The sequence below is a fragment of the Erythrolamprus reginae genome, chromosome 1 (assembly GCF_031021105.1).
Source record: "Erythrolamprus reginae isolate rEryReg1 chromosome 1, rEryReg1.hap1, whole genome shotgun sequence".
NCBI lineage: Eukaryota > Metazoa > Chordata > Lepidosauria > Squamata > Dipsadidae > Erythrolamprus > Erythrolamprus reginae.
Window position 1 is genome coordinate 397,818,601 of NC_091950.1, and position 23,011 is coordinate 397,841,611.

The window sequence follows — 23,011 nt, forward strand, 5'->3', positions numbered from 1 at the left end:
AAATATGTTAAAGGGTTAAATAAGGTTCAGGAAGGAAGTGTTTTTAATAGGAAAGTGAACACAAGAACAAGGGGACACAATCTGAAGCTAGTTTGGGGAAAAGATCAAAGGCAACATGAGAAAATATTATTTTACTGAAAGAGTAGTAGATCCTTGGAACAAACTTCCAGCAGACGTGGTTGGTAAATCCACAGTAACTGAATTTAAACATGCCTGGGATAAATATATATCCATTGTAAGATAAAATACAGGAAATAGTATAAGGGCAGACTAGATGGACCATGAGGTCTTTTTCTGCCGTCAGTCTTCTATGTTTCTATAATTGAAAGTGTCATACTAAAAATCTTGAGAAACAGATTTGTCTTAGTACATTTGATTAAATTATTTTCCCTTTCCATTTCTCTGTGCATAATTCTTTGGAAAACGCAGCAAGTGAATCTTGCTCGCATAGACTAGCCAATTCACGTCAAAAGGAAGCAAATGTGAAGTGCAATTTACTACTGAATCAGGAGAGGGAGTCTAAGAACTCTGAAAATCACATTCGGGGGGTGGAGTTATTGCCTTTGGCGGCTCCACCCTCACTTTGTGTCAGCAGGTAGAAAGTGCTTGTAGTTCTAGGGGAGGGAAGCGAAGAGCATAAGCTACAGACTACTTTTACCTTCCAGGAGCTAAGCCAGTTGTGATTTTCGGGAAAGAAGACTTTTTCAAGAGCTCTGCAGAACTTTTCAAGTTCACTTCATCCCACTGGGCTCTGTTTTGCCTTTGAAGATTGACTGCATTGTGTTTTTCATGCAGCCTCCTCATGGATATCTGCTGTTTCAAGCAACTGCCGTCCTGCGTACTGCTTAGATATGCCTCCTGTGTTTGCTGAAAGAAGGGGAGACTACTCAAATTCAAAAGGAGTTTCCAGAAATTTTCCTGGATTTTTAGCAAGATTTTAAAGTTGTTTTTGGAAACTAGATTTCAGCCACGCCTGACTCACAAGCCTTCAGCCGGGAGTCAATTTTTCTTTCTGATTCAGACTCTGGAATTTCACATTTACCTGTATAAAGAGTTCCTGTGAGTTTTCCCTACTTCTCTTTCCTTACCTGAAATTTGTAGGTAAGATTCAGAATACATTTTGATCATTGAAATATTTTATCCGAGATTTTTTTTTTTTAAAAGCTGGGGGTTCTTTTTTCACATGGATTTTTAGAGGCACAACTCTCTAACAGATTTGCATACCGGTTTAAATTGATTTTTTTCTTTCTCTAATCAAAAAGTTTAACTGATAAATTTCTGCAGCTTTTCTCAAGCATGCTTTTTTAATGTTTAATTGTGTTAATTTGCATTTAACGTCTAAAAGGAAACACATTCTGAGATTTGCACAGCTATGAAATAAAACACAGGTGTATCTATAGTTGTTTTTCCTGTTTTTTTAGCTTCCAAGTTCTGGAAGACATCTAAGAAATGCCTTTTTTATGTCATAAGTTTGGAGAGCCACGGACTATATTTTCTGTATTAAAAATGACAAACCGCTGGAAAATTCCAACTTAATTTTTTTTTAATTCAACAATTACATTTTTTTAAATTCAAATGAGAGGTGCAAGCATTGGGGGCATGCAAATATGAATAAAAGATCAAACAGATGACAATGAGTAAGAAAAACCAGGTTTGCATTCAAATTCCTAAATGCAAGTACATGCACGGTTACTCTGTGCTTTAACGTGTGGCATAAATAGAAGCAAAAGACAAAGGTGGTTGGCATTAACTGGGAAAAGAATATATGAAAAAAGCAATTCACTTTTCAGGAGCCGACAAGGGCTGCTAAGGTCATCTGATAACAGGTTCGGTCCCATTTGCCATCCTAGGATGTAAAAGCCTGAAAGGATTTGAGAAGCTGACACTGTCTTCCATGGGGAACTGTCTAAAATCAGGTATAGCAGTCTTCCTAGAAGAAACCAAGAACTCTTCATACCATATGCTATTCGTACCCCCTTGGTTTTTCTCGCCATGTCTGAATTTATCTGGAGGAGGAGGAGGAAGAGGAAGACCTGATCTGGGGTTCTTATAATCTGGTGAAGCTCGAGGATTTTACAAACACGTGGCATGGAGAAACTTTGAGGCAAAGGGGAGAGGAAAGCCTGGGAGAAGCTCCAGGTAACTACCCTTCGCTTCTCGTTTGCCCCATTGACTGCAGTTGCACAGAGGGCTATAATCCTCAACAATTTTACCAGTTGTTGGAACCTGCTGGTGGGGTGAGGACACATTCCTAAGCAGTATGTGTGGCCAGAGCACACTGCTGCAGCTGGGAGCATGAGTGTTGGCCCCCAGCTACAGCTGGCAGTCCTCTGGCCTTGGCTGCTAATGGCTATGCTGCAGATACGACTGGGCTACTCGGGACTGGCGCTGGTGGCAGCAATGGAAGCTGAGTGGACTTTGGCCCAGAAGGCGATTATCCGGGTAATTCCTTTCAAACTGGAACCCCTCACCCTGGAAGGAGTCTTTGCTAGCATTGCAGAGATCACCCCTGCTGAAGGCAAACTCTTGCAGGTAAGCAAACCTTTCTTCTGTTGCACTTGTGGACTCCCATGCAAGATCTGCTTGGCCACAGTGGTGATTGATTCGGCTTTGTAACTGAAACCACCAAGTAGAACTGCCCACCTTGTAGCTTCACAACGTTTTCCTCATTGTGTCCCTTTTTATAGCTATTCTTCAGCTAAGCACACGTAAATGAATGGGCAGGTGCACATCGTTGTTCCCAGGGACATTTTGATTTTGTTCTGTATGAATGAAATACAAAGGCATGAACTATCAGAGGCACTCTCATTGGGCCCATGATTTTGGTTTTACCTCTATTTCAATTTCAATTTCAATTTCAATTTATTAGATTGGTATGCCTCCCCTCTCCGAAGACTCGGGGCGGCTCACAACAACGATAAAAACAATATTATAATGGCACAAATCTAATATTAAAAATAACTAAAAACCCTATCATAATTAAAAACCAAACAGCACATACATACCAAACATAAATTATAATGAGCCTGGGGGAAAGATGTCTCAAATCCCCCATGCCTATTTTATATAAAAAAAATAAGGTTAGTTGGGGGAAAGATCAGAAGCAACGTGAGAAAATAATATTTTACTGAATATTATTAGATGCTTGGAACAAACTTCCAGCAGACATGGTTAGCAAATCCACAGTAACTGAATTTAAACATGCCTGGGATAAACATATATCCATCCTAAGATAAAATACAGGAAATAGTACAAGGGCAGACTAGATGGACCATGAAGTCTTTTTCTGCCATCAATCTTCTATGTTTCTAAAATCATGTTCCCCTGGTTCCTTTTATCCATAAGATATATATTGAATTGGATATTTCCACATGTTACTGATCCTACCATGCCTTTCAGAAAGTGCTTCAAGTGACAACCAAGCCTCTTCTTTCCCACAATGACTCAGGAATGTTAGTCTTGGATTCTCTTACTTTGATCAGAGAGAGAGAGATGCTTGGAGGAACTTTCCATGGCTTGAGCAAGAAGAACCAAGTGGAAAGACTGAATGAACTTCTCGGTTGTAAAGATCAGTCTATTGTGATGAAGTGCAGTTGCTGGCCTGACTTCATGTGCCATCTTGTCTTGCAACCTGTGACTCACCTTGCAGGGTCCTCACATGACTTGAATTCATTGTTCACAAGCAGAATGGTGCAAATCTCAAGCAATGTCATATTATACAAAATGCAGATAGATACGGTAGCTGATGCCTTCCAGTAGTAGTGTTCAGGGTGAAATTGAAATAGCAAGGATGTTGGAACAGTTGATTAGAATGAATCAGTTTCGGGATACTTTGCAGGGGCATGGAAGGAGAAAAGAACTTGAAGGTGTTATTAGGGATTGATGAATGGTCAGAGTCCATTGTATCAAGGCACTGCAACTGTCCTGGTTGGTTTCTCCTGTGAAGTTAATTCAAATCCCAAGGAAAACAAACACACATTGTATAGTACTTTTCTATCTTATTGTTTAGGAGCCCACTGATAGCTCATCCAGTTTGCAAGCAAACGATCCCCAATCATGTTCCTGATAGATCCAGTTCGAATGATCCCAATTGGAACTGAAGAAAGATTCCCCACCTGAGAAAGCTCCAGTAGAAAAAAACTGGGGACATCCTAAGGCAACTCTGCTCCTATGAACATCTGTCCTTTTTGAAATAGGGGTAATTCAATGACAGGATTTCTTCCTAGGATGACAAATTTATGAACTGCATACTAACAAAACCTATTAAATGTATGTGAGTAACAAGGAAGGAATAATCTCTGCTTTAGATCTTGTAATCTGCTTCCACCGCATAAAACAGGCTCATATGCTATTTTTGAAAATATAATCATAGTGTGTGTCAGGAAAAGTAGTCTTTCATATTTGCAATGTACATTGTGGCCTCAAGCTGCCAGTGATGTCTACAACGTAAGCCCTGATTCTAAATCCTTTTCTAGGTAACTCTGAGCAAACCCCAATCATTCTGTTCCCAAATTGTATCGATTAAAAACACACTCTTAAAATAGGACTTCTTAAAAAAACCAAAAGTCGGAATAAGGTGTATTTTCTTGTTCATGCTGTTTCAAATTTTAAAGGGCTTAAGCCAAAAAATTAATAGAGATGACATTTTTTGACCACCTTCATTGCTATACAATTATAATCATTCGTGATTTTATATCATACTTTCCTATCCAATCACTTCCCAAGAGTTCCATTTATTATTTTTGTATTAGAAATAGTATTTTTCTCTTTTATCTCTTTAACAAACCCATGAGGAAAGTTACCTTGAAACAGTGACCAGCTTGAGGTCATTTGAAATTATAACACTCCATAGTAATAGCAGTACCTTCTGTGTGCACAGCAATTTAGAGTGGAAGAGGATGGTCCCTGCTTAACCAAGGCGTCCAACATACCCAAATAGAAAAACAAAACAAGTAGAGGAAGTGACATTACAGAATGTTTCAAAATGCATTTTTAAAGGTTCAATTCCAGAGTTAGGTTACGGTAAGATACAAAAAGGAGGAAACTTATTAACTTTTTAATGTTTTAAGTCCATATTGAGAATGCTTTAGTTTGTGATGCAATATTATAAAAGAAAGTGGAAGGAATTTCATATACCTATAGATCAGCATCCTGAACTCAGCCAGTTAAAGTCTGCTTCATTTAACTGTAAGGCAATCTGAATCTGTTTTCAGGGAAATATATGGGCCATATTCAATGCTCTGATCAGTTGAGATGTATTTATGGCCTCAAACGGAGGTGATACCCTTTGTATAGTTTACCATGAATAATTCTAAAAAATTATCATGGCCATTGTTTAACATAGCTTCACAGCACTTTACAAGAGATAGATTGTGTACCAATCCTAAAATTACTCAAAATGACCATTAATTTATTAGCTAATAGAAAGGGAAACTGCAATGCCTAGAGGGGAAAAATTGAAAGACAAAAAGATAATTATTTTCCAAATGTAAAATAGTAATGCACTTGGGGAAAAGGAATCCTCAATCTGAGTATTGCATTGGCAGTTCTGTGTTAACAAAAACTTCAGAAGAGAAGGATTTAGGGGTAGTGATTTCTGATAGTCTCAAAATGGGTGAGCAGTGTGGTCGGGCGGTAGGAAAAGCAAGTAGGATGCTTGGCTGCATAGCTAGAGGTATAACAAGCAGGAAGAGGGAGATTGTGATCCCCTTATATAGAGCGCTGGTGAGACCACATTTGGAGTACTGTGTTCAGTTCTGGAGACCTCACCTACAAAAGATATTGACAAAATTGAACGGGTCCAAAGACGGGCTACAAGAATGGTGGAAGGTCTTAAGCATAAAACGTATCAGGAAAGACTTAATGAACTCAATCTGTATAGTCTGGAGGACAGAAGGAAAAGGGGGGACATGATCGAAACATTTAAATATGTTAAAGGGTTAAATAAGGTTCAGGAGGGAAGTGTTTTTAATAGGAAAGTGAACACAAGAACAAGGGGACACAATCTGAAGTTAGTTGGGGGAATGATCAAAGGCAACATGAGAAAATATTATTTTACTGAAAGAGTAGTAGATCCTTGGAACAAACTTCCAGCAGACGTGGTTGGTAAATCCACAGTAACTGAATTTAAACATGCCTGGGATAAACATATATCCATCCTAAGATAAAATACAGGAAATAGTATAAGGGCAGACTAGATGGATCATGAGGTCTTTTTCTGCCGTCAGTCTTCTATGTTTCTATGTTTCTATGTTTCTATGAGTTTCAAGTGGGGTTACTTTTGGAGAATTATTGTACCACAATTGTCAAAATTCTGCTTTATAGGCTGATAGTTACATTATTCATTTAATCATAACTCAAGACTATTTTGGACTGTATAAGAGAAAGTAAGTAAATTGAACTCTATAAGAAACAAATAGCTGAACCAGCCAAGCAGTTATTTTGTAAATAACAGATTCCCATTTCCAGATGTTTCAAAGCAAACAGCTGTTTTTCAGGTTCAGTAAAGTTTCTGAGCTGTCTTTTAGGGGCAGCTCCACTGAAAACACTTGTCATATTGCATCCTGGATGTTACATATGAAATTATGTTAGATTATTCCAGAGGAGAAGACAACTGATATTGGTGGGTGCAGTTTAGTTGTCATGCAGGCAGTTCTTCTGAGGAACAAAACCCTGGTAGGGTTTGAAAACTGAAGACTTGCTGAAGGTGGATAGTTTACAACCACCAGATTAAGGAATTTTATTATATCGACCAGCTGCTTGGGTGAAGAATTAATAGTTTAGCGTGGTGCGAAGGCAAGTGTCAATACGGCTAAGGAAAAAGAGAGACGTTTGCCATTTCACTGGGCAACTGGCACCAATAGACTATCTCCCAAGTCAGATGTTCCTCATGGAAAAACCAGAAGATTGGAAGGTGGGAATGGCAAATGTTCAAGTTATGATGCATTTAGAAACAGAAGGGATCCCAGTAGGTGATCAGCCACTAGAAGTTGAAAGCTCAATAGGGGAGTGGACTGACAGTTGAGTAAGGCCACGGGGAAAAGAATAGGGGAAAATATCTCATAGTCTCTAGATCAGTAATGTAATATCTTTGAAATAACACACACACCCCTCCACTTGCTAATCTGGAGACAAAAGAAATATCTGCAGAATGCAGTGTGGCCATGAACCTGAGACTTGCTAAGAGTCAGTTATAGACATGGACTGTGGGGCTTATCCATCTTCATGCAATCAACATTCAGATGGTCCCCAGGAGAATCGGTAGCTGACCATGAAAGGAATGAAAGTTCAAGTGTTACTATCTGTAGAAAGAGAGTACAGAACAGAAAAGGAATTGAGATAAATAAAAAGAACAGCTGAGAGGAAAGAAGCATAAGGGGTAGGGATTTAAACAGGCTAAATTTGAAGCCCAAATTCTCAATGTGAGTTTTAAACAATATGCAGCGTCCTTTTAAATTAGGTTGGTGGTAAGTCCCGTGTTATAATAGGAGAAAAGAGAGAAGAGAGAAATCCATAAATCATTTTTGATTCCATTGTACATTCATGCTGCGTCATAGAAGTTGGTATGTCTTGAAACTGGATAAAATTCAATTTCTTCCTATTTTGTATTTTTAAAAAACCTATAGCTTGCAATCCAAAGCTACACATTTGGACTGCAAGCTTTTAGCCAGTAATAAACCTGCAGAAGTGGAGGTGTGTGTATCCTGATGCCAAGACAACCCAAGTGTGCAATATAAACTGGACACTGAAAAGGCTGGTTTCTAACAGATATAATAATCCAAGAGAGCTTCATCACTATAGCAACAATATGAAATGTTTTTCCATAGTTTTAACCCAATCCTTTTAACTTCTGTGTATTCATGCTTTTCTACCTATCTCAGTTTATACTTTCATTTTGTCATTGCCAAGCCTTTCTTTGACCGCCCCTTCCCTTATCGCTGTAGCTCATAGAATTTTCATTTTCTTTGTGCTATTCTTAACTCTCTCTCTCTCTCTCTCTTTCTTTCTCTCTCTCTCTCTCCTGTTCTTCCTGTAGATTTTTTCTGCCTGTTATACTTTTTTTCGTGTGTGTGTGTGTGTGTGTGTGTGCAGGTGTTGTGTTCTACCCAGCTCTGCTTTTCTCTTTCATTTTTCAGCCTTGCAGTCAAAGCATACAGAATTGTTACTCACCCAGTAGTTCATACTCTGCAGTAGGCCATGTTGTGCTATACCGTATAACTAGCTAACCACAACAATTTGGACGTTCTGGCAGTAACTTCATTATATTTCTAGGAAAGGAAAAAGCATATCTTTCTATCCCCATCCTGTGCAAGCCACAGATATTTCTATAAAGAGGAAGAATTATAGGTATTTCAAATTCCTTTTGGTGGCAAGAAGTCGATCTGTAGGAATCAAATAGCATGGGCCCGGTTTTATAGATCAGTGTTTCCCAACCTTGGCAACTTGAAGATATCTGGACTTCAACTCCCAGAATTCCCCAGCCAGCGAATGCTGGCTGGGGAATTCTGGGAGTTGAAGTCCAGATATCTTCAAGTTACCAAGGTTGGGAAACACTGTTATAGATAGTAGCATTTCATTACATTTGTCCTAAATTCCCACTGTTCTTTTTACCAATAAGAAACATGCAACAGCATTTACATGCATTCAATATATGGAAGAAGAGTGTGTGCTTGAACGTGGCAATAGTTTTAAGATGCTTAATCCCTAGCTTTCCTCGTGGTGCTAACTTGTTTTAAGGTGATTAATAATGTGAGTAAAACAAAGTTTGATCGAAAAATGTACAATGAAGCAGTACAACCCTCATACAGTGCCATCTTAAGTTTCATATTTGAGAACTTTCCACATCTCCATGTTATAGAATATGCTGTGTGTTGAAATGTTTTGATATAACTATCAAGCAGTACAAAGCTGCAAAGTAGTGATTAATGCTTTTCTTTAATGTGCAGAAAGACATACTGGTTCTGTAATAAATAGGCATCATATCATATACTGTACAGTGTTCCCTCGATTTTCGCGGGGGATGCGTTCCGAGGCCGTCCGCGAAAGTTGAATTTCCGCAAAGTAGAGATGCGGAAATAAATACACCATTTTTGGCTACGAACAGTGTCACAAGCCTTCCCTTAACATTTTAAACCCCAAAATTGCCATTTCCCATTCCCTTAGCAACCATTTAGATTATTATTCACCATGTTTATTTATTAAAGTTTATTAAAAAAATATTTATTAAAGGCGGATGAAAGTTTGGCGATGACGTATGACGTCATCAGGCCGGAAAAACCGTGGTATAGGGAAAAAAACCGCAAAGTATTTTTTAATTAATATTTTTGAAAAACCGTGGTATAGACGTTTCACGAAGTTCGAACCCGCGAAAATCGAGGGAACACTGTAGTTGGTAAAACGCCCCTTGTCAGAAGGATTGGGATTCCTACTGTCTAATAAAATCACCTATAACTGACCCAATTCTTCACACATGCATGGATTGGTTAATATTATATGTCCCATGTCTAATTTAGCATGTTTCTAGAACAGGGTGTCAAACTGGTGGCCCATGGGCCAGACGTGTCATGCACAGGAGACACCCACCCAGCTCTGCAAAGGGAAATAAATTATTATTTATTATTATTATTTATTAGACTTGTATGCTGCCCCTCTGCGGCTCACAACATACAATGCAAACAATACCCATTAATTTAAAAAACAGTCAATTTACTCAATCACACCCACACATAACATTAATGGTCAGAACAGAGGGGGGGCATATACTAGTTGCCCCACGCCTGGTGACATAGATAGGTCTTAAGGCTTTTGTGGAAGGCGAGGAGGGTGGGGGCAGTATGAATCTCTGGAGGGAGCTGATTCCAGAGGGCCGGGGCAACCACAGAGAAGGCTCTTCCCCTAGGCCCCGCCAAACGACATCATCTGGTTGACGGGACCTGGAGAAGGCCAACTCTGTGGGTCCTGATTGGTCGCTGGGATTTATGCGGCAGAAGGCAGTCCCGTAAGTAATCTGGTTACATGATGGCAACATTACGCCGCAAGTTTGACACCTGTGTTCTATAAGGTGGCTCCACAATATCGGTATTAGGCAGCTAACGTACTTATTAGTGAAAGGGGAGGGGGGAAAGGGGGTTGCTATGAGTGGATGAGGACCACATCTAACACTCTTATTTTGAAGAATCTGAGAAACATGGTTATTGGACAAGAGTCACATCTGGATATATCTTAAATTCTTGGAAAACTTATGCTATATTTCAAAAGGTATAAATGAACTTGAATGTTAACTGATATTAAACAACATCAGGGAGAAACTACCGTACATTGGCAGAGTAATTAGAGAGTATGTATGTCTTTTTAATAATGGGGTTTTTAAATATTTTAAATTGTAAATTATTAGATTTGTCATGAACTGTTTTATTGTATTGTGAGCCGCCCCGAGTCTACGGAGAGGGGCGGCATACAAATCTAATAAATAAATAAATAAACATCACTTAAAATATATTTTGTAGTCTCGGGCAGAAGCTACAATGGATGCATCCAGACACTCCAGTCTGGTTGTAAGCCACAGTTCTTTCAACAGGATAAAGTACAGTAGATCCATTTCCTGAAGTCTAAATCTAGACTGCTAAGAGTCTGCAAATTTTATACAAATTATTATTTTCATTTCAAATTGGTTTATTTCTATTCACCCGTCTTGCCCATCAATGGTTAGCCACGTTTCTTTCAACATGTGGTGTAAATATAATTAGGGTTGAGCACCCTTGTCTCATTCTCCCAATCCAGAGCTGTTTACTTTGGTGGTGATAATCGTTAATGATCCCATCCCTGATTTATCAGTTGCCATAAATTGAATAGATGGTGAAGGTAAATCCTACAGTATTTCTCTAGTGAGGATTTACATTAGAGCCCCTTGTAGCGATGACATACCATATTTGCTATAATAATAATAGTAGTAGTAGTAATAATAATAATAATAATAATAATAATAATAATAATAATAATAATTTATTGGATTTGTATACCGCCCCTCTCCGCAGACTCGGGGTGGCTAACAACAATAATAAACAAAACATGTACAATCCAATAATAAAAAACAACTAAAAACCCCTATTATAAAACCAAAAATACACACAAACATACCATGCATGACTTGTAATGGCCTAGGGGGAAGAGCTATCTCAACTCCCCCATGCCTGGCGGTATAAATGAGTCTTGAGTAGTTTACGAAAGACAGGGAGGGTGGGGGCAGTTCTAATCGCCGGGGGGAGTTGGTTCCAGAGGGCCGGGGCCGCCACAGAGAAGGCTCTTCCCCTGGGGCCCGCCAAATGACATTGTTTAGTCGACGGGACCCGGAGAAGGCCAATTCTGTGGGACCTTATCGGTCGCTGGGATTCGTGCGGTAGCAGGCGGTTCCGGAGGTAATCTGGTCCATTGCCATGTAGGGCTTTAAAGGTCATGACCAACACTTTGAATTGTGACCGGAAACTGATCGGCAGCCAATGCAAGCCACAGAGTGTTGAAGAAACGTGGGCGAATCTTGGAAGCCCCACGATGGCTCTCGCGGCTGCGTTCTGCACGATCTGAAGTTTCCGAACACTTTTCAGAGGTAGCCCATGTAGAGAGCATTACAGTAGTCGAGCCTCGAGGTGATGAGGGCATGAGTGACTGTGAGCAATGACTCCCTGTCCAAATAGGGCCGCAACTGGTGCACCAGGCGAACCTGGGCAAACACCCTCCTCGCCACAGCCGAAAGATAATACTCTAATAATCTAAAGACATATGGCAATTAATGCAATGGCATATGCACTATGGTGCATTTTCACAATACTAGGCTATTCAGATATTAAGAATTTGCAAGTTTTAAATGAGGTACATTTCATTAGAAGTTCTGGTTGCTGCTTTCTGGTCATTAATGGATTTCAAAACTCCACTTAGATGCAGGAATATATAACAACATTCATCTCCCAAAGCAAATGAAATAATTCTTCATAAAATACAAATTATGACATCCAGTCAGCTTGCAAATCTTCCAAATCTCAATTCTTGCTATGATGCTCCATTGGAGACATATCTCCAAGCTCTTAGACCCAGTGGATTGTTCTTACTATCAACCTATTTTATATTTATTTTATATTAAATGTCTTCATGGCCCTTCTTTCTTGTCCTATCTTCACTACTTCCAGAATTTTTTAACAAACAGCAAAAAAAAATTGCCCTTCTATATTGGAAACTGCCTTAAATATTCTTATAATATCAAAAAACATTCTACTGGGCACTACAATTTGCTATATGTATTACACTACCAACTCACTAAACAGGCAGTAGGCTGAGAAAACTGTTATGCTGAGATAAAATTGGCATGTGTCGTGTGAATCTTGAGTAAGATAGATGTCATAGTGCCAAGATAAAAGCCTATGTAGATCTCGCCCAGATTTTGTATTACAGCTGTGCGTGTTTTAAATTAACATAAAGATAAATGTTCATGTATGGCCATCAAAGAGGACATTTTCAGACTTAGACTTTAGTTTAAAGAAAGGCTAGTTAGTTAGTTAGTTAGTTAGTTAGTTAGTTAGTTAGCTAGCTAGTTAGTTAGCTAGCTAGCTAGAGAGCGTCCGCAACTTGGGCGTCCTCCTCGATCCATAGCTCACATTAGAGAACCATCTTTCAGCTGTGGCGAAGGGGACGTTTGCCCAGGTTCGCCTGGTGCACCAGTTGCGGCCCTATCTGGACCGGCACTCACTGCTCACAGTCACTCATGCCCTCATCACCTCGAGATTCGACTACTGTAATGCTCTCTACATGGGGCTACCTTTGAAAAGTGTTCAGAAACTTCAGATCGTGCAGAATGCAGCTGTGAGAGCAATCATGGGCTTCCCCAGGTATGCCCATGTTACACCAACACTCCGCAGTCTGCATTGGTTGCCGATCAATTTCCGGTCACAATTCAAAGTGTTGGTTATGACCTATAAAGCCCTTCATGGCACCGGACCAGAATATCTCCGGAACCGCCTTCTGCCACACGAATCTCAACGGCTGGTTAGGTCCCACAGAGTTGGCCTTCTCCGGGTCCTGTCGACTAAACAATGTCGTTTGGCGGGTCCCAGGGGAAGAGCCTTCTCTGTGGCGGCCCCGACTCTCTGGAACCAGCTCCCCCCGGAGATTAGAACTGCCCCCACCCTCCTTGCCTTCCGTAAACTCCTTAAAACCCACCTTTGCTGCCCCCCGGCCTATACAATTTATAGGACCTGGATTGTGGGGGCAATAGCCTAGCTCTGTTAAAAAAGTGCTATTGCTAACATGTTGTAAGCTGCGCTGAATCTAAGGAGAAGGGCGGCATAAAAATTGAATAAATAAATAAATAAATAATGTATGGTATGTCTGTGTGTATGTCTGCTTAATAACGGGTTTTTTAAAATGTTTTTAAATTATTAGATTTGTCATGAATTGTTTTATTGCTGTTGTGAGCCGCCCCGAGTCTACGGAGAGGGGCGGCATACAAATCTAATTAATAATAATAATAATAATAATAATAATAATAATAATAATATTAATAATAGTTTGTCTTCTATGCTGCCCCTCTCCGAGGACTCGGGGTAGCTCACAACATATAAAGTTCTTCATATCAAAAGCTAAACTTCTGCGGGAACCAATTTTTAGATTTTTGATTAAGCAATACCGGTGGCTATTTAGAAAAAGAAATTGCAAGAATAAAAATGGGGGGGAAAGAGAATAAAATAACAGAATTATTTCTTGGTCAAGTGTAATTGGACACACAAATAATTTGTCTTTGGTGTATATGCTCTCAGTGTACATAAGGAGAATCAAAAACATTTATCAAGAATAAAAAGATGCAACACTCAGTGAGTCAAGGTTACTAATAAGCTATCAAATTGTAGGAAACACATAAAAACAATATAAATTGAAAGATACAAGCAACATGGTTATAGTAATAAGTGGGAAGAGATAAATACTAGTAAGGAAGAGAAGAATAATAGTAATAGAGTCTTATTAAATTAGATGCCGCCCCGAGTCTTCGGAGAGGGGCGGCATACAAATCTAATAAATTATTATTATTATTATTATTATTATTATTATTATTATTATTATTATTAGTTGATAGGGTTGTGGGGAGTAGTTGGCATGGGGAGGGCAACTATCCTTGTGTATAGTTATTCTGGTGTGCATATAATTTCTATTATTATAAAGAAGTGGGATCTCAGAGATAATTTGACATGTATTGTCTTTTTAAGTTCAGCTGAATTTAATATCCTTTGACTGTCCTGGACTCAGTATGGGTCATAAACTTTTTAATGGGTATCTTTAACTTCCCTTGTCCATTGACAGCATTTCCTTAGTGCTGATTTGTGTAATGATTAACCAATAAGTGGGCTTTGGGGCACAAAGTACAATTGATCTATGCAGTCCTTTGAAATGGATGCTGTGAAGACTGACCCTCCATTCCTACGGTGATCTAGATCTGGTGTTAAATCAAAAGGGTTAACACTGCCCAGCTTCAAAAAGCTGCTTTAGCTACACAAACACCATCCAATGGCCGTAGATTGACCAGTGAAATATATAAGGGAACACAAGAATTCCTCTCTTCCTCCAAGCTTAAATGTATTAAATTCTGAACTAGCTTCCCTGAAATTTGTATTGTGAGGTTGAAATGTTTTATTAGCTTCAAGAGAAATATATTATTCAATTCAAAATGTTGGTCATGACCTTTAAAGCCCTACATGGCATTCGACCAGTGTACCTCCGGAACCGCCTGCTACCGCACGAATCCCAGCGACCGATAAGGTCCCACAGAGTTGACCTTCTCTGGGTCCCGTCGACTAAACAGTGTCGTTTGGCGGGCCCCAGGGAAAGAGCCTTCTCTGTGGCTGCCCCGGCCCTCTGGACCCAACTCCCCCCCCCCCCCCCGGAGATTAGAACTGCCCCCATCCTCCCTGTCTTTCGTAAACTACTCAAGACTCACTTATACCGCCAAGAATGGGGGAGTTGAGACACCTTTCCCCCAGGCTTTTTTATACTTTGTTTTATGTTTGGTATGTATGTGCTGTTTGTTTTTAAATAATGATAGGGTTTTATATGTTTTTTTTAATATTAGATTTGTTCCACTACTATATTGTTTTTATTACTGTTGTGAGCCGCCCCGAGTCTTCGGAGAGGGGTGGCATACAAATCTAATTAATAATAATAATAATAATAATAATAATAATAATAATAATAATAATAATAATAATAATAATAGAGGTTTTGCAATAGAAAAGATGTGAAAAGGCAAAATAGAAAGAAGGGCTGTAGCAAATGATGATTGCGTAGTATTCCCTTTAAAATTTGACAAGACAAAACTTTACAGAATCCAACCTTGGATAAGTTCCTAGTGGGAGAAAAATCAGGTGACACGTTTTTGAGAAGCACCCCTGCACAACTACAACTCCTCAAATCCTTAGCCCTATGGGTTGTCTGAGGAGCCCTGGATTAGGGAATGCCCGATCTGGGATGAGCAGCAAGTGTTAAAAGGATAGCATCACTGCTGCTGCTTCTGAATAAACATGAACAGACATGCACTAATATTCCTCACATTTTTTCTTCTCCCCCTAACAATTATTTCTTTAAACACCAGCACAGGGGCTCCAAGTTAGATTTCCATGTTCTTTTGAAGTACTTAAGGGTGCTTCTAAACTAGGTATATATTTGGAATCACAAGATCGCTCAGGCACAGAAAATAGTTACCGTTTTAGACAGCTGGGGAATATACTGTAAATCGAAATCTCTAGATCCACCCAGGGTTTTTTTTAGCAAAAACTTCAGAAGAGAAGGATTTAGAGGTAGTGATTTCTGATAGTCTCAAAATGGGTGAGCAGTGTGGTCGGGCGGTAGGAAAAGCAAGTAGGATGCTTGGCTGCATAGCTAGAGGTATAACAAGTAGGAAGAGGGAGATTGTGATCCCCTTATATAGAGCGCTGGTGAGACCACATTTGGAATACTGTGTTCAGTTCTGGAGACCTCACCTACAACAAGATATTGACAAAATTGAACGGGGCCAAAGACGGGCTACAAGAATGGTGGAAGGTCTTAAGCATAAAACTTATCAGGAAAGACTTCATGAACTCAATCTGTATAGTCTGGAGGACAGAAGGAAAAGGGGGGACATGATCGAAACATTTAAATATGTTAAAGGGTTAAATAAGGTTCAGGAGGGAAGTGTTTTTAATAGGAAAGTGAACACAAGAACAAGGGGACACAATCTGAAGTTAGTTGGGGGAAAGATCAAAAGCAACGTGAGAAAATATTATTTTACTGAAAGAGGAGTAGATCCTTGGAACAAACTTTCAGCAGACGTGGTTGGTAAATCCACAGTAACTGAATTTAAACATGCCTGGGATAAACATATATCCATTCTAAGATAAAAATACAGGAAATAGTATAAGGGCAGACTAGATGGACCATGAGGTCTTTTTCTGCCGTCAGTCTTCTATGTTTCTATGAAAACTCACTGAGTCCAACAAAGCTCTGCTCCCTTGAAATGTTGGGGTTTAGGGCTGCACTCTGGAGCAGAAAAATGTACCGTGTTTCCCCGATAGTAAGACCCCCCCGATTGTAAGACATATGGGGGGTTTCAGGGGGGTCGGCTAATTATAAGCCATACCCCAAAAGTAAGACATATGTCTTACTTTCGGGGAAACATGGTATGAAAAGACAGTAGAACCTCGACATACGTCCCCCCTGCCGCCGCCGTCCCCCCCCCCGCCGCCGCCTGCAAGCGCTCTGCCAGGCGGCTCTCCCCGCTCCGCTCTTCGATATGCCGGAGAGCCGGAGAAGGGGGCGTCCGGACCCCCCCCCCCAGCAGATGTGTTTGTTTGTTTTTGCAACGCCGCTCCATTGGGGAAAGAGGGAAGGTGGTTCGCTCGGAGTTGGGGCTGAACAGAAGCGCGTGGAGAAGCCCAACCTTGGGGTGGGGGGGGGAGAAGGGAGAGCAAGGAGGGCCATTGTGCATTGCCAGGTGGTGGGGGTCTCCCCCAGTTCAAAAGGTGCCTTGGCTGGAAGAGTAGCTGGTTTCCAGGGCATAAACTGGCTCGCTTCCGGGGATGGTGCACATCCGCTCACTTGCAGGGAAACAGCTTTGGGGCTAAAGAGGCGCTCCGGGCGCAAGATTGTATCCCGAGTAGTAATTCCATTTACTGCTCCGATGTGCCTCGTTGCAGGCTTTCTGTCAACGAAATAACAGCAACATGTTCTCGGAAGCCACCGCCTCTTCCCCTGCCTCGCTGCCCCTTGTCTCGGGCGACAAGGGGTGGAAAGGGGGGGGGGTCCGGAGCTGCGCCCTCCTTCGCCCGCCTCCTTTCCAATGTAAGACATACCCCGAAAGTAAGACATAGTGGGGCTTTTGGGGGTAAAAAGAAAGTAAGACACTGTCTTACTTTCGGGGAAACACGGTATGGAGAAACACTTGGCATAGAGCACCCACCTGAATAAGCATAAACAAAGAGGGAGGACTGGAGCCTTCATATTTCAATCTAATAATCTCACCAGATTTCTCTAGTTGATCATTTAATACACATGTAGGCGGATCCTTCAAAGATCTACATATGTTCAGATACTAGGGTTGTAGAATCTCTAAAAAGTTCCATCCTGAAGATCTAGAACAATTGAATGTAAAATACCACCAGTGGAGAAGGTAGGATCATTTATGGTTCTACCAGTGGGATTTTCTGTGTTTCTAGTGTGTTGCATAAACCAATGGCATCTGCTTGTATTCAGCCCAATATTAACTATTAATTGTTTTCCCGAAACCTGATTCTCACTAAGTGTGTCTAACTCCCATAATTCCGATCAGCACCAAGTCCAGTACACTTAAAAGTCCAAGACAGAAACATAGAAACATAGAAGACTGACGGCAGAAAAAGACCTCATGGTCCATCTAGTCTGCCCTTATACTATTTTCTGTATTTTATCTTAGGATGGATATATGTTTATCCCAGGCATGTTTAAATTCAGTTACTGTGGATTTATCTACCACGTCTGCTGGAAGTTTGTTCCAAGGATCTACTACTCTTTCAGTAAAATAATATTTTCTCATGTTGCTTTTGATCTTTCCCCCAACTAACTTCAGATTGTGTCCCCTTGTTCTTGTGTTCACTTTCCTATTAAAAACACTTCCCTCCTGGACCTTATTTAACCCTTTAATATATTTAAATGTTTCGATCATGTCCCCCCTTTTCCTTCTGTCCTCCAGACTATACAGATTGAGTTCATTAAGTCTTTCCTGATATGTTTTATGCTTAAGATCTTCCACCATTCTTGTAGCCCGTCTTTGGACCCGTTCAATTTTGTCAATATCTTTTTGTAGGTGAGGTCTCCAGAACTGAACACAGTATTCCAAATGTGGTCTCACCAGCATTCTATATAGCGGGATCATAATCTCCCTCTTCCTGCTTGTTATACCTCTAGCTATGTAGCCAAGCATCCTACTTGCTTTCCCTACCACCTGACTGCACTGTTCACCCATTTTGAGACTGTCAGAAATCACTACCCCTAAATCCTTTTCTTTTGAAGTATTTGCTAACACAGAACTGCCAATACAATACTCAGATTGAGGATTCCTTTTCCCCAAGTGCATTATTTTACATTTGGAAACATTAAACTGCAGTTTCCATTGCTTTGACCATATATCTAGTAAAGCTAAATCATTTACCATATTACAGACGCCTCCAGGAATATCAACCCTATTGCACACTTTAGAGTCATCGGCAAATAGGCAAACCTTCCCTACCAAACCTTCCCCTATGTCACTCACAAACATATTAAAAAGAATAGGACCCAGAACAGACCCTTGTGGCACACCGCTAAAGATAAAAGAGAGCTACATTAAATTAAAGACTATGTGGGTTGTAGATTTTATGAAGAGCTGCAAACTCACATGTTTCATGGGTCAAACTCTGTTTCATCTAATGCAGAGCTGGGAATTGAGTGGCCACAGAGATCTACAACTTCCGATTCTTTTGAGGAACAACCCCAAAATATAAAAGTATGAAAAAATGCTAATTCCATGTTGCAAAGAAAAAGCTTCTCAGATCTTGGTTCTGTTTATGATGAGATAAAGTTCCTCTGACTCCATGCGCGTTCTCTCTCCAAACATTGAATTTTAATCTTGACCTTCTAAACACTGATTATCCTAAGAACATTTACTGGAAAGATGTGTACAATATAGCTTCATATAATACTGTATAGCTTCATATATTTATAGATAGCTGTCCCTTCCAATTAAAAAATGGCACTCGGGTAACTGGTTTCAAAAAAGCCCAGCTCTTTTTAGGTTTTATGGAGGCAAACTTTGCTTCATGAGCATCTTACACTATCTTTAAGAAATGGGGCACAAATGTCTTCAACTCACATTAATGAGTATACATATGTAAAAGACCATAGCAAATGATCCACTATTTTTCTTGCTCAAAAGTATTTTTGTGAGAAACTGAAGGAACTATGGCTTTAAATCCCACAATTGTTATATATTGACAATGACAATATTCTCCTGAGTTATCATCTGTAACTGATTGTTGGGATGAGGGACAGCAGGGAAAAGGAAGAATTGGAAAAAATGTAAACTTTTGTCTGGTAACATAGCTTTAAGAATTTCCATTAATATTCTTCATTGGCAGCATTCACACAGCCCACTTAACCTCGGTACTGATTAATTAATTAATTTTCTGGATTTGCAACTATAATGATCCATAAGTTAACCCAATGAGCTGTGTTTTTACAAAATGCTGGGCCACAAACCCCCCTAGCAAAGGTTAAAACTAATAAAGCTTGCAATGTTTCACAAATGCTGCCCTTGCCAAGTCATTACTTAACCAGGATAAACATTCAGTGTGAATACAGCCATGACTTAAGTTATATCAGTTTCTGTGATACCTGATTTTTGGGATATCAGATGTAAATAGTACTATGGGCAGATAAGGAAGAGCTTTTGGCCCCAAGTGGGGCTACAATCTAAAAGAAGCTAATCCTATTCCAGATGTGTACCATACACATATCCCCCGTCCTCTGTTAATTTGCAATGTCACTACTAACTTCACTATCCAGAGTGCCTGCAGCTTCACTATCACGGTATTTCTCCAAATTATTGCTCAAGCTTCTTGGCCCAGTTGCCTATCTATCTGGGTCACTACATGAGTGCTAGGGTTTCGGCTAGTTAATTCTAGCAATCTACCCAGGGGTCAGAGAACAGATATTGTAACTATTAAACAAAAGCATGAGCAGGACATTTTATCCAGGTTTGTACTCTTAGTTGATAATATTTTTTCTTTGGGTATCCAGAAAACATCTCTTTGTCCTTCAGAGTTACTGGTATTCAACCTTTATTATTCTCAAACCAACAAGGTCAAAAACGTCTTGGAAATATGGTGCTTGAAGTTCCAGAAATCTAGAGTTCAGTTGAACATAATGTGACCTTTTAGCTTAATCTAAGAATGAAAATATATTAGATTTGGTTCGGTCTCAAGATTACTAATGGAAGCCTGTACCTCTCTGTTTGCATTGAGTAAGATTTGGGATCAATGCCATAGAGTTCCAGAATGAAGACTGTGATTGACATTGTTATAACAATCAGATCACAATCCATGGCAGATGATATTTTACGTTGGAATTCTATATAGAGAGAGGCAAGCTTTCTCACTTTCCTTATAGGCTTTTAGAGGACACATGGTTTATCACTTTGGGAAACAGGATGCTGGATAGGATCCAACAGGATTCTTCCAACTTTCAGATCATATTATGTCTCAGCACTTATCACTGCAGAGGAGACCACAACTCCATGCCTTCTCTCTTGCAGGGTGTGTGTTGAGCCCTTCTTCCTTCATCGGGGTTGAGGAGACATTCCAATCCCTCCTTTGCCTATAAAACGATTTCTTTTGTCAGTGGGAAATTTTTGCAGGGTGTGATCACTAAGGCAAAATAAAGAGCTCCTTTGAAGTGCAGGAGAGTTACTTAGCAAGCCCCTGGGGGTGAGAATCAAATTCCTCCCTCTCTTAGCAGGACAGGCCTGCCTGAACAAGCTGGGAAGCTGGAGGAGCCAGCAAATGGCTCCTAGTGACATGGGATGCGGGCGATCGAAACCTGCCAACAGCAAGCTCCCAGGCTTTCCATCAGGAGCACATTAACTCAGCCCAGAGTTCCAAGCTGCACACTTGTTTACAGGCCTCCCTGCCCACTCGGCTTCCCTGCCTCAGCCGAGGCTCCCCATCTGCCAACGTCTTGCTTAAGTTGCTATGAACACTGGAAGTGCTTTATTTAAATGGGGATTCTGAACATAATGGTGGCAGGGAGACTCTACAAAAGGAAAGTTGCATCAGTTTATGAGCAGTCGTGGTTGCTAAGATTTCCAGCACAATTTAGGTAATGCACTGTATCAAAATTCCATTACAATGGTGCTAATTGATCTGGGGCACAATGATTGAATTATGTCGCTCTGGATGGCTGCCCAAATTATTTGCTCTCTGCAGTAGGTGGGTAAGGCTTCGACCCATGGCTTGTTGGGGAACTCTGAAAAAACGAAATCCAACCCACCTGAAGGGTAACAAAAAAACACAAAACAAAACCCAGCTGCTGTGCCTGGATGTAGGGCTGGGGGTGGAGTGAGGCCTTCAAAGCACATTGGCTTTCTCAAGTCTGCATTTATAAAGGCTGGAGTGCAGCCAAAAGCAGTTTGCCCCTTCAGAGGCAGTGGGAGCAAAAGAGCCTTGGGGGGGAAATGTTACAGCACTTAGCATGACAATCCTAGTGTACCTCTGCTACTACAACCACAGTTTAAAAAAAAAATACCACCCCCTGAAATGATCTGCAATAAAAAATAGGCAGTGGTGTATTAACCAGGAAGCAGACTAAGCACATGCTTAGAGCACCAGGCCCAAAGGGGGCACTACGAAGTTGAGAAAGAAATAAAACTCAAATAAGATTTGTAAAAAAATGGATAAAGTAGGGGGGCACCAAGATTTGTCAGTGCTTAGGGAACCAGTGAGCCTTAAGTGAAAATAGGGTCTCCTCAAAAAGACACAGCTATCTAGTTATGTGGTTTGGGAATACAGATAGTCCTCGGCTTACAACCACAACGGAGCTAAAATATCTAAAACTACACCCACTGTTGCTTTAAAGCTCACTGGTGCCCTAAGCCAGTGTTTCCCAACCTTGGCCACTTGAAGATATTTGGACTTCAACTCCCAGAATTCCCCAGCCAGCGAATGCTGGCTGGGGAATTCTGGGAGTTGAAGTACAGATATCTTCAAGTGGCCAAGGTTGGGAAACACTGCCCCAAGCACTGACAAATCTTGGTGCCCCCTTCTTAGTTTTATCATTTTTCTTTTTTTACAAATCTTCATATTTTTTCCTTTCTGAACTTTGTGGCGTCCCCTTTGAGCCTGGTGCCCTAAGCATGTGCTTTATCTGCTTGATGGTTAATGCACCACTGGCTGCGCCACAGTTGTTAGGTGAACTTTGCCACATTTTATGACCTTTCTTGCCATGGTTGTTAAGTGAATCACTGCATTTGTTAAGTTCCTAACCTGGTTGTTAAGTGAAACTGGCTTCCCCATTGCTTGTCAGAAGCACACAAAAGGTGATCAAAGGATCTTGGGATCCTGCAACTGTCATAAACATGTCAGTTGAATCTGAATTTTGATCACATGGCCATGGGTATGCTGCAATGGTTCTAAGTGTGAAAAATGGTCATAGTCACATTTGTCAGCGCTGTTGTAAGTTTGGACAGACATTAAACGAACTATTGTAAGTCTAGGACTAGCTGTATCTTGAAAAGATCAGGAATGCTGATTGATGTAGGTCATTAATGAACTGGTGACCCAAAACCAAAAAAAAGAGAGAAAAGGCAACTGAGATGAACTTTTCTGTTACTACTGAGCAATGACCATAAGTTGCCCACGATGTAACATTTTGAGACAGCTTTAAAAAATATGTTTCCGGTTTCTTCTACCCAAAAAATGATGTATTACAATGA

The 23,011-nt window shown here is 40.4% G+C and overlaps 1 protein-coding gene across 1 annotated transcript in view; it reads left to right on the plus strand.

Moving 5' to 3' along the window:
- The first annotated feature begins 2,114 nt into the window (after positions 1–2,114).
- RNF43 (ring finger protein 43) overlaps positions 2,115–23,011 on the plus strand; it is a 70,662-nt gene continuing 49,765 nt past the window's right edge. Inside the window, exon 1 of the mRNA XM_070735058.1 lies at positions 2,115–2,532. Within this exon, the coding sequence (XP_070591159.1) occupies positions 2,296–2,532 (237 nt within the window). The 5' untranslated portion in view covers positions 2,115–2,295. The remainder of the gene's footprint in view (positions 2,533–23,011) is intronic.